We start from the raw sequence: 15,049 nt of genomic DNA on the forward strand, positions 1-15,049 counted from the left end.
ATCATCAGTATTATTAAATAAATATAAATATAAATAAGTGTCAAATATCAAAAAATAAATTCAAAATTTTTTGACAAATAGAATTTTTTAAACATTTTTTCCATGTTCTTGGTATCTTATCTTACTTTTAAATTTTCTCTGGGGCACGAGTTCTGACACCCTGAATGTTATGTAGGCAGGTAAATAACCAATTTCTCAAAGGTGTCGCTAAGTAAATTGACGAAATTGAACAAAGTAAATAAGCAAAATATCCAATTTGGTAAAGTTTACCTTTACACGCACAGCCCGTCCCRTATCCCAACCCATCCACCCTCTGTCGGTSTCGTGCCCTGCGGTCCCGGCATCGGCCCATCATCATCCATATCGCCGGCTCCATGCTCGTTAGCTGTAAATATTTACGAGACGTTTAACATTCATGTGTATGGACAGTAACAAGAGGGATAATTAATGAATGCAAGGCCGCGCTCCGCCTATGGGTTGTCCCATATGGATACCGTCCCATCTCGTACCTCGCAACACCCGACCACAGTAACTTCCCCGCTTTATTGACTGACGGTGTAGCTCGGTGGAGCTGCACGTTTCGACACCTGCTACTCTAATACATAAACTAAAGTGATAATTACACACGACGAGACGGACAAATTATACGCTGTGTTCCGAAAATAAACGGCACGCGTGTGTGCGCCGCAGTGATGATGCATGGGTGATGTGAAAGTGGACGGATGGGACGAAGCATGGGACCGCCGGACGCATGGGACTGTAAGTGCTAACATGAGAACAAAACTGATTGCAAAAATCCAAAAGTTATTCTCACTGTTTTCGCATCTGCTTAAACCACACTGTATCATTGACAATATCAATAACTGATATAAATTTACTCTTAAAACGTTTTCGCATTTTTGACTCACACTGTATATCTGTCTAAGTAGTGAATATATTTCAATTGTTTATTTAGCATTTTCTTTTTTTTTTGGTCTATTTACAAAACACCCTGTATAGAAGTAAGTGTTTATTCTGTTGTTTATTCATTTTTTAGAATAATTTTTCTCTCTTGAAAAAATAAAATTTTCACTTTAATTGTAAATGTAATAATAAATATTATGTTTTTGTGTGAAGTCTTTAGTGTTAAAAAAAATTATATGTTAAACACAGGAAGAAAGTTTTTTCTTCCTTCACCTTCAGCTCTTGTAATAATAAACAGCACTCTTAAGAATAACTTTTTTCCCTTGTACACAAATATAAGTACATAACTAAGTATTAGGTAACTCAAAAACTCAAAACACATTTCATTTTGCCAACTTCTCTATCATTGTATCAAATGTGCTCTTCAGACATTATGCACTGTATGGAAAAAATTAAATCTTTGAAATGATGTCAAAAATTGTTAAAGAACATGACAATGTTGACTTTTTTATATTTTTGATACATCGTGTAAAAAAAACTTAATTTTGATTATTCTTAATTACATAAGTCAAAAATCGACTAGGTATAAAACATACCAAAAATTTATTTTTATTCTTTTATATCTAATAAAAAAGTAGTACCTACAAGTACCTACAGCAAATTTTAAAAGACAATAATTTGGTGATTGTAATTGTAATTAAATTACTAAAAAAAAAATCCATCCAGTTTGTAGTTACTTATACCGGGTGGGGCATCCGTTACGCCCAAAAAGAAAATCCCCACTTCTAATTAAATAAAATTGTTGAATTTTTTCACACTTACCTGTTCATTAGTAAGGTACATTCTCTAATTTTTTGGTAATTTTTCATTCACAAACAAAGCCAAAAAAAAAAATAAAAAGTAATTTTCTCCCAAAAAATTTAATTCTAATTTTTATACTGACCTACGCAGATTCACTTCCTACAATTGTTTACAAAATCAGAAAAAAAAATACCAATTAGATTTTGAATTAAACGCAATTTTCCATCATTTTTATTTATGACCTGCTACTTGTGCCATCGTAAATTTAGGTGACAATGGGGTAAGATTCCAAGGTTTATAACAAAAAGACCYTTTAAAACGATCGGCTAGCAGTAAATGATTCTTTTGTTGGCAAATTATACATACCACTTTGTCATAAATCACGGATCTGGTTTGTGTTTAAATAAAAAAGCGATTATTTGGCTAACCAAGTCAAAATTTGAAATTGTGATATCAAAGTTTGATGCGCTGACAGGTACAGATTAATTTAGTGTAAAAACTTTATAGGTAAATTTACAGAAAGTATTCATAAAACACAAAAAACTGTTACGGACTCATTTATTATCCAAAAAAATTAGAAAAATTCTCAAATTATACCCTAGCAATAATTAGTTAGGTATATGAAATATCGCCAGTTTTAATTAATTTGAAGTAGCGGTTTATCAAGTGCGCGTAACCGATGCCGATGTATATTAAAAATATACCTATAATACTCCTATAAATTATTACATTTACCCAAATTTGAATATTATTAAGTTTTAAAAACATAACAAGAGTATTGTATTGTAGTAGGTAATTGTGTAGTAATACATACAGGGTGTTAAAAAAAGATTGTAAAATATTCAAGGAGGTAATAGGTATGAACTAAAATAAACAAAAAAAATTTTGACAGATAGAATTTTTTAAACATTTTTTTCATGTTCCTGGTATCTTACCTTACTTGAAAATTTTCTCTGGGGCGCGAGTTTTGGCGCAGCCTGTATAACCTTGGTAGGTAACCAAGAAACACGTCAAATCATACTTTTTTGGCAATTTTCTTTGGATCAGGATAAAATAAAAGTCATTACGACAACGTCTGGTAAGCTTCTTATACGGTACCACCTCGACATTCCATATTTCGATGTAGTGTATGACTTTCCAAACTTATAACATAAATTACTATACAGGTGATCCAGAAGTCTGGAAACGATTTTTTTCTGGCGAAACTATCAATTTTTTTGGCAAATAAATTTATAGGTGCAAAGGCTATAAAAATGTTATTAGCAAAAAATGAATATCAATTATTTATTTATACTTTCGAGATAAACATAGTAACTTTTTTTTTTTAATAGAAACCTACCACATTTTTTTTCTAGACAACGAGCTTGTTACAAGAAATATTGCTGTTTTGGTCCATACTATTACCTCTTAAAATATTTTATATTCTTTTTTTAACAACCTGTATTTTGCAACCGCAAATTCTACATCAAAAAACAATACTAACAAAAAAAAAAAAAACAGTGAAGTGCCTGTACGCATGTCATTGGTAAGAGTAGAAATAAAGTAATTGCTGGAGAATAAGCGCTTTCACCAGCTTACAAAGCCTGTAAAATTTTATGAAAATCCACTCATTTGGTTTGTGAAGAACTAAAATGGATTTTAATTTTTATCTTGGCACTTTATCACTTTGTATATTGATAACTAATTATCGTGTATTTGACAAATTAGAGTTATTTTTTCTATGTGAATATCTATCGTTGCAATTTTTCGTAACACGTGTATTAAGAAAACGCCAAAATTAAAATGTTATGATTTGCTAAAAAGTTAACAATTGAAAATCTGTATTCAAAATGGCCCACCAGTGTATTAATAATACACCTCTACTTGCTGTTTTATTTGCATAAAAAATTGTCCTATTTTATCAAAAATTTATGACAGCATTTGAACAAGTTATTTGAATATCTAGATGGCGCCATTGCGTTTGTACTCGACTAAACAGGTTGAAATTTCTAAAATATGTAAAGCCTGTTTTGAAACAAATTAGATTTTAAATGAGTCAAAATTATCCAAATATCTGTGATAAATAAGAGAAAACTCCCAATAAAAGTCAAATTGTAGAAACATTCAGTAATTATTCACCCTGTAAATAAAATTTATTGATTATAAAATAACACACTCTGTACAATCGCAGCAACTTACATAATTTCTGAAAAAAATATATACACAATCAAATATATATCTGAAAATTATGTAAATCTAGTCATGAATATAAATTATCTTAAGCCTTTTCTCGAAAATATTTTTCAAAATTGAATCTTTTAATTAAATCTTTATTTATTTGTTTATGTAATAAAGTGAGGATTAATTAAAACGTCCCGGTGACAGTTTTATCGCCCCTAACCTTGAATATTTTTTCTCCAGGTGAACCTTTAAAAATCCGTCCATCCACTAGCTGATAACTCAATCAGCCTAGACAGTTAGGCTCGTAAAATAAATCAAAAAAAGTTTGCGCTCGTTTAACATTTATTACACTTGGTACAGTTTAGCATAAATACATAATTATTAGTGTACGCGTTTATTTAAATTTTGCAAGCTATATATTATAATAGCGTCGAGCAAGATAAGGACACTACTTACGGCCTATCGCGGCGTAATTATGTTTAATTAGTGCTGTTACACTGTTTGTTTTGATAAATTTTTAAAGCCGACTGCCTCTAAGTACTTGGACATAGCGAACACTTTGCTGCTTTCGTCGTTAGAAATGCAGTTATTAAAACTAGCATACTTGTTTAAAATAATGCATTATGCATCGGGGCAACAAAGTACTTGAAAAAAATCAACACTAAAATTTAATGAGCTGGAATAAAAGTTTCATTTAATGCCAGGATAATGGACGGGGTAATAAATGGCTTCCTTAATTAGATGGCAAAAAAGACAGTAATTTAATTAGAAATGCTTCCTGTTACGATCAACTGATGCAAAAATTACAGAAAAAAAAACAGTTTGAAAATAAATAAATAAATAAATAATAAATTACATTTGTATTAGCAGCAAAAACTTTTTCCAATAAGAACTTAGTTTATTTTTCATATTGATACATTAATTTTTTATAGGAAAAATTGCATATTTTTAGAACACGTTGTATAATAATTAATTAATTAGAATTTGAGTGTCAAATAACATTTTACATCCTACTCAAATTTATTAATACACTCAACTACTCGTTTGTTATTCAGCGATTAATAATTTCGACAATTAGTGGGTTCGCAACATCAAAATGCTTGAGTTGTTAATTACTCTTATTAACAAATTTCTTCGTTAATTAACAATAAATAATAATGATTTATTTTTTATAAAATGAACGAACCATGTTGGTTGAGAAGTCTGGAAACGATTTTTTTTTTTGGCGAAACTATCAATTTTTTTGGCAAATAAATTTATAGTGTGATGGTTATAAAAATGCTATTCAAAAAAAATTGAATATTAATTAATTGTTTATACTTACGAGATAAACATAGTAACAATTTTTTATTTAAATGGAAACCTACCACAATTTTTTTTCTAGACAACAAGCTTGTTACAAGAATTGTTGCTGTGCAAAAATTTTTTCTTGTAAACGTAACATTTTTTGTTAAAAAACTGTTTGACTTACAAGTATTAAAGAATTGTTTTTGAGTAAACTACCAGTTTTTTTTTAGAAATAAATTAATTAATGTTTAGTAAATTTAAATTAATAAAGATTGTAAAGAAGCGATGCCAAAATATTTTTTATTTTAATTAATTGTTTAAACTTTTTTTAAACAAAAACTGTTAGGTTTATTAAACAGCAATATTTCTTGTAACAAGCTCGTTGTCTAGAAAAAAAATGTGGTAGGTGTTTCTATTAAAAAAAAAGTTATATGTTGATAGTTTCGCCAGAAAAAAATCGTTTCCAGACTTCTGGATCGTGCTGTATAGTAATTTATGTTATTAGTTTGGAAAGTCATACACTACATCGAATTATCGACGGTGGTACCGTATAAGAAGCTTACCAGACGTTGTCGTAATGACTTTTATTTTATCCTGATCCAAAGAAAATTGTCAAAAAAGTTTGATTTGACGTGTTTCTTGGTTACTTACAACGAAGGTTATATTTACCGGCTGTGATACTGTAATAGTTCAGTTACTTGTATGTGTACTTAAATAAATATTTTTTTTTGTAAAACTGAAGAAAATGTTATTTAAGAAGCTCAATATTGAGATTCAAACTAATAACATGAGTAATTCTAATCACTATTTAGAGGTGCAATGCAACTACCCACTTTTAGGGAGGGTATGTTTTTTAACTTTTGTTTAAAAAAAAATATTACACACAAAACCGTTTTAGTAATTTTAAAAATAGCAAAAATAAATGTCATTACACTCATTAGACAATGTATAACAAGCGAGTCCGATTTCAGCTGTCACTTGACCCAAATAAGCGTTTTAATTAAATTTCTCAGTCGCTCAGTCGAATGGCTGAATTTTTCTTTACCATTCTTCAATTCAACACCAATACGTCTGTTAAAATGTCTTTTAAAATGCCCCCATTAATTAAAATAATCAACCGGCAAAAATACTTACTCACCAATTATCGATAAGGCAAATTACCTAAATAACCATAATTGTGTTAGACCAGTAGGAGATAAGCCACCTCCGCAGCCCTCGAAATCACCCATTTTCCACATGGAAGCTAAAAAAAACCGTATAATTACCGTATCGCAAATATGCAAATGTTTTTAGTCCCCGTATTATTACAATTTCAAATTTTTGTTTAATTACGTTAATCTTATCGTAAATTGCAAAAAAATTCGTCTGCCTCGAAATAGGTTTATGACATAACTTTTTACCTTCCAGGTAACTAATAAATGCACCGAGACCTTATCAAAGGAAGCCATTTCGACTGCACTCGTAGTTTTTATCTAGTGACTCATGGATAGTGAGTGTGTCGAAATGGACCTAAGCACGAGGCAGAGAGACCCGCAGGATAACGCCAAGATGAGGGTCGCCAAATCGGTCTTCTCCATAAGGAGTCTCGTCGATCTGGGCGACGCAGCCGATGCCCCCGACGACGACGCCCCAAAAGGTAAACTCCGAACCCAAATTTTGTTAAAATACATTAATTTTTTATTTTGTTAAAATACATTAATTTTTTCTCACTCTCTAACGATCCAACCACGAGAACTATAGTAAGTCATAAAAATTGGTTTTTGACTTACAATGGCTCATGTAGAGCCGAAAATACAAAAACAATGAGAAAAATTTTCTTTCAATAAAGAATATTATTACCAAAATTTAGACGCTCAGCAATTGTCAATAATATTAAACAGTTCCTTGATTTTTTATTAACAATCAAAGATTCAATGCAATTTTTCTCAAAACTGTAATTCTTGAGTTACTATAGTTTTTGTTGGGAGAGTCGAAAACTATCGGAACTTAATTTTTGATCAATGTGACCTAAGACTTGCAAATTTTTTATATCGGGTAACTGCAAATCAATCAATCAAAAATCTCTTGTCAATATCTATTGAATTATTGACTCTAAAATTGTAACGTTTGAATTTGACGACCACAATCGCAATCATAACTTCTGTTTCTGCATTATTTAACTTTAATTTCTAAGTCATGGACCACTTTAAGCCACCTCGAATATCTCAGAAACTAAAAAAGCTTTGCAAAAACGCCCAAACAGGTCAATTTTTTTCCGAGGGGAACATTCTTTGCCGTAATTTTTAAAGCACTCTCAGTAACTCTGTAACACCCACACACCCCAACTTTAAAAATTTTAATGGCACTACCTCACTTGTGGCACATCAAATGAAAGCTATTTGAACAAGCTTTCCAAAATTTTTACCAAAATTGAATCAGACTATACATTCATGAGATACTGGGTGTTTTAATAAAAACAAACCTTCCTAATTTTTGTTTAAGGGGGACATTTTTTGACGCAATTTTAAAAGCAGCCCCACTAACCCTTTAACCTTTATGCCACTTAACTCTAAAATGACAAATAGCACTAGTGATACATGAAATAAAATGTCTACAAAAAAAATCTTTCAGCAGTCAGTATGTACAAAGGAACTTAAGAACTATTACTATTTTTTAGGTACATCACCCAATAAAGAAACAAAAATAAGTCACAGCTCCAATAATAATTATTACAACATTAGTAAGTTTCTTGTAATTTATTTTAATAGTTTTTATTAGAAGAAATTACTAATTAGAAACATTATTTTTTGGATATCTCATGAATAATTAATCCCATTCAACTTTAGAAAAAAGATTCAAAGAATATTTTGAGTGAGTCTGTGTCATTTGAGATTACGGAATTGAGGTGGAAGCGAGGAAGTTAAAGGGTTAATGGGGGTGCTTTTAAAATTGCGTCAAAAAATGTCTTTTTTAAAAACAAAATTAACCTGTTTAGGGATTTTTTCTAGGGTAGTTTGTTTTTTTTAGAAGAATGGATGGTCTGGTTCAATTTTGATAAAAAATCTTAAAAAACTTGTTAAAATAGCTTTTCAAAGTTAGACTGTGTGGAGGTTAGGGGGTTACTGGAAATGCTTTAAAAATTACGTCAAAAAATGTCCCCCTCGGAAACAAAATTGACCTGTTTTGGCGTTTTTGAAAGGTTTTTTTAGTTTCTGAGATATTCGGGGTGGTTCGTTTTCATTGGGCCACCCTGTATAACAAAAAACATGAAATGAAAAAAATATTGAAAAAAGGAAAAAATACTTTTGAAAGAAATGTTTTTGAACAGCTGTTAACGAATTTTTTGCCCGCTAACGGTGTGGAGCCCCAGTTTTGCAGGCATGACAGTGTTTTGGTCCTGTGGTCCAGTGCTTTTTGCAAATCGAGTGTGCGCTGGTTGATAATGAAAAGTGTCGCAATTTCACGGCCAACAGCGATGCGCTTGTGTTTTTGCGAAATTGCAGGTCCGTCTTGCGTATAATTTTGCCATTTATTACGTTAACGTAATTGAATTCGTTTAGTACTGATTGTAACAAGAGTTGGTCGAAGTTTTGATGAAATTAATGTTCACAATTAGACTAGACACGCATTTCAGTCACGAGAAACAGCTATTCTCCAGTTGGTTATACTCACAATGTTCGGTAAACATAATAAACTTAACTAACTACCTCTGTTCCCATTAGATATGCATTTCAAACGCGAATAAAACTTTATTGGTGAGTTGGGTTGCTACATAACTATGATCGATTCTAGTTTCAATCACGATTAACAAATTACCAGACTCTGGCGGACTTTCATTTTCCGTTATGTTAGTGGGACTGACACGAATGAACCGTTTCATTAATTGACGGACTTGATGCTATTCTGTGCCAACTCAAACAAAAAATTACATTTTACACTATCTACCACTCTCCCCTACATGAATGAATCGACTTCTGGTTTTAAAATATCATCCACACAATATTTTTTTACTACCTAAATTTTCGTGGGAGGGAAGGAAAATTTCAAACATTTGAAATCGTCAAGCCCTTTTTTGCATCAGTATCGTGTAATAATTATAAAAAAACTTTGTTGTATTTTTTAACGGGCATTTTTCTTCTAATTGCAGGAAAATATGCCTTGATAGTAGCTTTTATTATAATTATTTTATTTTTGGCCAATAGATAAGTATTGACGTAATGACGGCAAAGTTATAATTTTATCGTCTTGCCCTTGCATTTGATTAAAATAAATTTTTATTAATTACCGCTCGCCTAATTACATTGTAAATTCCACGATTTAGCATTTTAATGAACAGGATTACATGAATCAGCATTCTTCGCGTAATTAATTATGATTTTTATAAAGGGCAAAATTACTCATTATAATTTATTAGCCATTTCTAGTAAAGCTCCGGATTTTTCTCCGTGAGAACACGTTATGCCTGTTGAACTCTTAGCCAACACTTTCAATTCGTTTCGAAAACGGCAAAACTAATCATCTTCAACCCGACAATTAATTAATTTAAATAAACCGTGAGCATGCAATTTACTGACAATAACTGTTCTTGGCATTTTTATCGAAAAAACCACAAACGGTTAAGCCCGGATCTAGGTTTTTTCCCGCGCTTTAAAAGCTATAAATTTATTGCCGGACTCTAATTAATTGGAGGCTAATTACTTCAGCGTTTGCATGAATTATTAATATTGGATTACGCTAATTAGGGATAATGCGGCGTGAACAAATTCGGACAAATTTAATTCAATTTGTGACGTCACTATAAAAGCATTTGCCGATAATGTATTTTTAAAATTATAGCAATTATTACCTGTGACATTTATGCATTCGTTATGTGATAAGAAATAATTTTCAAACACATATTTATTGCTAAATTGAAAGCTATATAAGCAGATAACGTCCATTGCACAATAGACGCACATATTGTATGCAATTATATTATTTTTAGTATTCCGCATGACATAAATATTGATAATAAATTTGTTTCTTTTTATTTATTTTAAATGCATAAATTAAGTATCTTGTTAGAAATTGTTTTATTGCGGAAACGGTCGTTTTGTGGTCGATAGAGGGCGCTTCTTTTCTAACCTCACTTCTTGCCTGTTGCTTAGCAACAACTTATGATTTATAATTAACCGTTTTGATTTTGTTATTTTTTTATCAAGACCTCCTACGCTCTCGCACTGGGTGCGTGTCAGGCGCAAAGCAAGATGGCGTCCCTTTGTTGTCCCTCGCCGACTGCGATCGTAAACTAATTGACGTAATGCCTCAAGCAACGTTCCTTATTCTTGATTAGAATTTACGATCGGCGTTTAATGCGTATACTTCGAATTAAGTTTATTATGATTTTAATATCGAGTGGGCCATGCTAATTCCTTCATCTCGCTTAATTAGGTTTATGCGCGAGTTAATTACGATTTATGCGTTTCGGTTTCCGCGATCTTTTCGTCCGTATTTGAAAAACGTTTTAATTAGGCGTTTTATTGATCTCCTGTTGGCGAGGGAGCTTGTTCGAAGGCGTGAGCCATACAAAGTACACAAAGCGCCAACTAACAAGCTGTTATATTGCTTTATTGTTGGATTCCTCGTTTTATTTTACAAGTTGGTTACTTTAATTGGCCGTATAAAGTCATTATAGGATGATTAACATTGATTAGGCCTTTGTTAAAAATTATTTGATGAGCGCGCCAATATTTTATGCGCCGGGGTTTGATGACGAGAGCTTTTATTGGATTTAAGGTCGTTGAAACTCACAGGAAAAAGCCACGAAGTGAACTCTGATCCCATACTAATTAAAGAATTAATATATTTAAAAAAAGTACAATGTATAAGAGGGTAAAGTGAGACTAAATTTTTCTGGTTTTGGTTGTTGTTTTGTTTATTTAACCATATAAATCTTAAAGCTATATGGGAGAAAATCTTTACGAAAATTTACTATTGAATGTGAGTACGTCACTGCCCACTGACCATGAGCGTTGAAACTGTAATGGAAAAAGGGAGGTTTTAATTTTTTAACTCTGGCTCTGCAATTGATTTTAATAACGTCTACACCTTTCCGACATGTACAAGGCTAAATATTATTGTGTATTTTAAAATCACTCTGTATATCTTAGTCATCACAAAAAATACAGTTATATAGATATTTTTTTGGTGTTTTTAGTTTACTGTATTTTTCAAATCACAAAATGTGAACATTCAGATTCGTGTAGATTTTTATGTAGATCGAAATATGTTGATTTATAGTAGGTACCTAAGTTTTTATACTCATTCAAAAAGACCGTACCATTACTTTGGGCGGTTTTTAGAACTATCTAGTTAGCCTCAAAATTGCGAATAAAAATGTACCAACCTTCGTTGGTATTTTTGTTTTGTTTTGTTAGCAGCGTCATTACCAACTTGCTTCAAAAAAATATTAATTTATATGCCAGGTGAACAGAAAGTATGCAACTAAAGGTTTTTGAATGAATGATAAGGTACAATAAAATTGTAGACGGTTCCGAAAAATAAAATTTTTCGAAATGTTTTTGTCTTTGAGTTTTGCAAAATAATTGTTGAAATGGCAATCCACTTTAAAACCTTTTTTTTTACAAAGGCTATGCTTTAAAGATTACAACTATTTATATTTTATTTAATTTTTATCGAAAAAAATTTCATATGTCTAAGTTGTCATTTTGAAAAAAAACATCGCATTAATAAAAACAAAACAAAATTTCATTCTCAAAACACAAACACATTTTTTAGCATTTTAATTTTTAATTATTTTCTGATTGCAACCCGCTTGGTTCCATGTAGGTATTTTAGGTTGTATTTAATGTTGGCTAGACTTCAGTTTTATATGAGTCACTCTGTATAGCGTTTAAAAGAAATAAGGTTATCAAAAAAGAAAACCGTACAAAGATTCCGATTGTGGGGCTTAAAATACACTACGACATATCATGGTTTTCCAGTTATCGTCTGCCAATTTTGTAAAATGTTTGATTTCGTTGAGTTTTATGGAATCATAAATTCATTTTCTGTAATTGTTACACTTGAGATTATTTTTAGCACAATCCATTGAAAATATGGCAATATCGCTTGAATAAATGAGAAATTCTTGAGTCGTTGCTTGCTGACTGGCTTTCCTTTGTCTGTTGGTATAAAAAACCACTTTGCGAATTGAATTGTGAAATGAAGGTGGATGTATCGAGATGAATAATTTCCGATGCAAAATATCAATTAACGTAATGTCACATTACACGGAACAACTGACACATTTCAGCATTTAAAAGCAATAATGGAAACACAATACGAATTCATCCTAGCATAACTTTTTGACAAAACCTTCTCTAATTAAAGAGTTTTTCTCGACAGCGTTCCGCCTGGCATCGCCACAAGTTCATTACCGATCAAAGCCAACCATGAACCGGCTTCTGGACTTTTTTCGCGCATTATTTACTTAAGTACTCATTGACAATGCCTCGTTACATTTGAAGCAAATCGAATTTCACCGCTAAAACAATCAATTTTTAACGCGACAAATCAATGAACTAAATCAACACGGTTTTTCGGACTTTGCAACGACCTCTCCGCCAGCCGTCCGTCAGTCTGTCCGCCGTTCATTTCCGAAAATTTTCAACACTTCGTTACGACTTCCGAAAATTTCGCAAAATAGCGCCCACCTGCGGCCATTTCTAATTCTAATCTTCGGATGTGCCTGACTCATCTCGACCCGATTAGGACCATGAAATTATAAATAGCAAAAAGCCGGCGTTTTCTATTACCAATACATGGAATAATTAATTGGGGGCCGTTTACGGCTGATGAAATAATTTCAGGATAGATTAATCACACTCTACAAACAACGGGCAAAAAATTGTTTTCAAAGCGAATTCGTTATTGGTCTTGAAATCGCTTTTCTAAGGGTTCCAAACATAAAAGTACAAAAAGTGATCGCTTCATTTGCCCAACGGACGCTATTACTAACTATGTGTTATGATGGTAGCGAAATTAATTAGAGCGATGTATGTTTATTCTTTATTATTTCCTGTGTCGCTATTTAACAAATGTCGATGTTAATTTTTTCATTTAAGTTGAGTTCTGTGTTTTATTAGGTCGATGTCGAGTTTAATTGTTTCATATTTAACGTAATTTATTGTTTCACAAATAGTATCATTTTACAGCTGTTTCGCGTGCGAGGGGGAAATCGACTAGAGTTTCCATGCAAATTCAAGTCGATTAAAAAATGTGATTAAGACACATGTGCGGAAAATCGAAGCAATTAACAAAACTTGGAAATGGATGAGGGAAAATCGATTTTTATGTATTTTCGGATCTTTGAAACCCTAGAACCGATCCACTTTTTACCGATTAGTTTTTGATGTTGCACACAAAATTTTAATTTCAGTCATTTATCCAGTCGAAATCGGATTGTTGACAAGAGGAAACCAATGTAATAGTCCAGGAGCTAGTAATCTTTTTGATACAAATTTTCTCAGTTAACAAAAATCGATAGGTTTGTTCATTTAAGTGATGAACCTAATTAAAAAATCTTAAATCGGGCCAAAAATTTTTTCGTGGGGGACAAAGTAAATGAGCTCGTTATGAATCTTTTTACTTTAAGTACTCGTAGATTACGTGTATAAACGTTTGGAAATTTTCAGGAAATATTACCAAAATAAGAGCAATATATTTTTTTGAATTCTTGAGTTTTTTACCTATCAGACATAATTGCCATGTCTACAAATCAGTCAAACTGTTTTTTTTTAGTATACGACTTGTGATATATAGGGTTATTCACGAGAGGGTTATTTCAGATTTTTTTTTGCCGCAACCCATTATAGATATTGCAACAGTTTCTTGAAAAATTGATCTCCCAAACGATGCGACATGTTTTGTTATCGTTAGCGATATTGGTATTTTTGGTTGCAGTAAAAAAAAAGCAGAAATAACCCTCTCGTGAATAACTCTGTAGAGGTAAATTTAAAAAAAATATCAATATACAGGGTGATTCAAAAGTGTCGGACCAAGTCTCGAATGATGGTAGAAGACTTTTAGCTAGGGCTAAAAATTAATGCAGATATTTTTTAAGCCTATTTTTGAGAAAATTATGTAGGCAACTTGACCTTGTAGGTCTTTTGTTTCCGATATTGAATGAACATCTGTTTAATGTTGCAAGAGATGCCGTTTCCGCTAACTAAATTCAGAATACCTCCATGACCTGAACGGCTAAAAATTTACCCCAAAGATCTAACCTTTAAAGACTTACATCTCGTAAAAAAAGGCTCAAACCATTTTTTGTCATGGAAACTTTTAACTCAGTTGGATGACCTTTATCACCACCCAAGAGATGGTCCATGACTTTTGAATCACTCTGTATCATTCTTTGACATTCTAATATTGTGTGAATCAAATTTGATTATAAATAATAAAATAATATTATTGAAAAATGCGGGGTTTTTGATACTCTTTATGCGTCGTTTAGTCGTTTAAATGTAGTATGTAGTAGTTACTATAAAATAAAAAATATACAAGGTGATTCCGTTTTACCGGCCTAAAAATGGAACCAGCCTGTATAGGATGTCACATTAAAAAAACAATAAAGTTTTCATTTTATTTCATCACTTCTATTATTATTTTACAAAATCATATAAAAATTACGTCGTTAAATGTGAAATATTTTACGTGGATCAATAAGTATGTGATTTTAAAATTTTGAAGGTACTAAATTGGTAACACTGGTATCGAAATTTAAAAACAAAAATGATGGTTTTATAGCATTTAGTTAGGAAGACAAATAATAAGGATATGGAATATGGAATAAACAAACATATGTAGATTATTGTCATTTGAAAAAAAATTAAATATGGTCCTGAAATATTGGAATACCCATGTTTTTAAGACATGT

The 15,049-nt window shown here is 31.5% G+C and overlaps 1 protein-coding gene across 1 annotated transcript in view; it reads left to right on the top strand.

The window, feature by feature from the left end:
• Positions 1–556: 556 nt before the first annotated feature.
• Positions 557–15,049, top strand: part of LOC123012761 (homeobox protein aristaless-like) — a 59,295-nt gene continuing 44,802 nt past the window's right edge. The window contains exons 1-2 of the mRNA XM_044410874.1: positions 557–759; positions 6,559–6,787. Of these exons, the coding sequence (XP_044266809.1) occupies positions 6,634–6,787 (154 nt within the window). The 5' untranslated portion in view covers positions 557–759; positions 6,559–6,633. The remainder of the gene's footprint in view (positions 760–6,558; positions 6,788–15,049) is intronic.

Source organism: Tribolium madens, unplaced genomic scaffold, assembly GCF_015345945.1.
Source record: "Tribolium madens isolate multiple individuals breed KSU strain unplaced genomic scaffold, Tmad_KSU_1.1 Scaffold_96;HRSCAF=242;Tcas5.2_LG5, whole genome shotgun sequence".
NCBI classification, from domain to species: Eukaryota; Metazoa; Arthropoda; class Insecta; order Coleoptera; family Tenebrionidae; genus Tribolium; species Tribolium madens.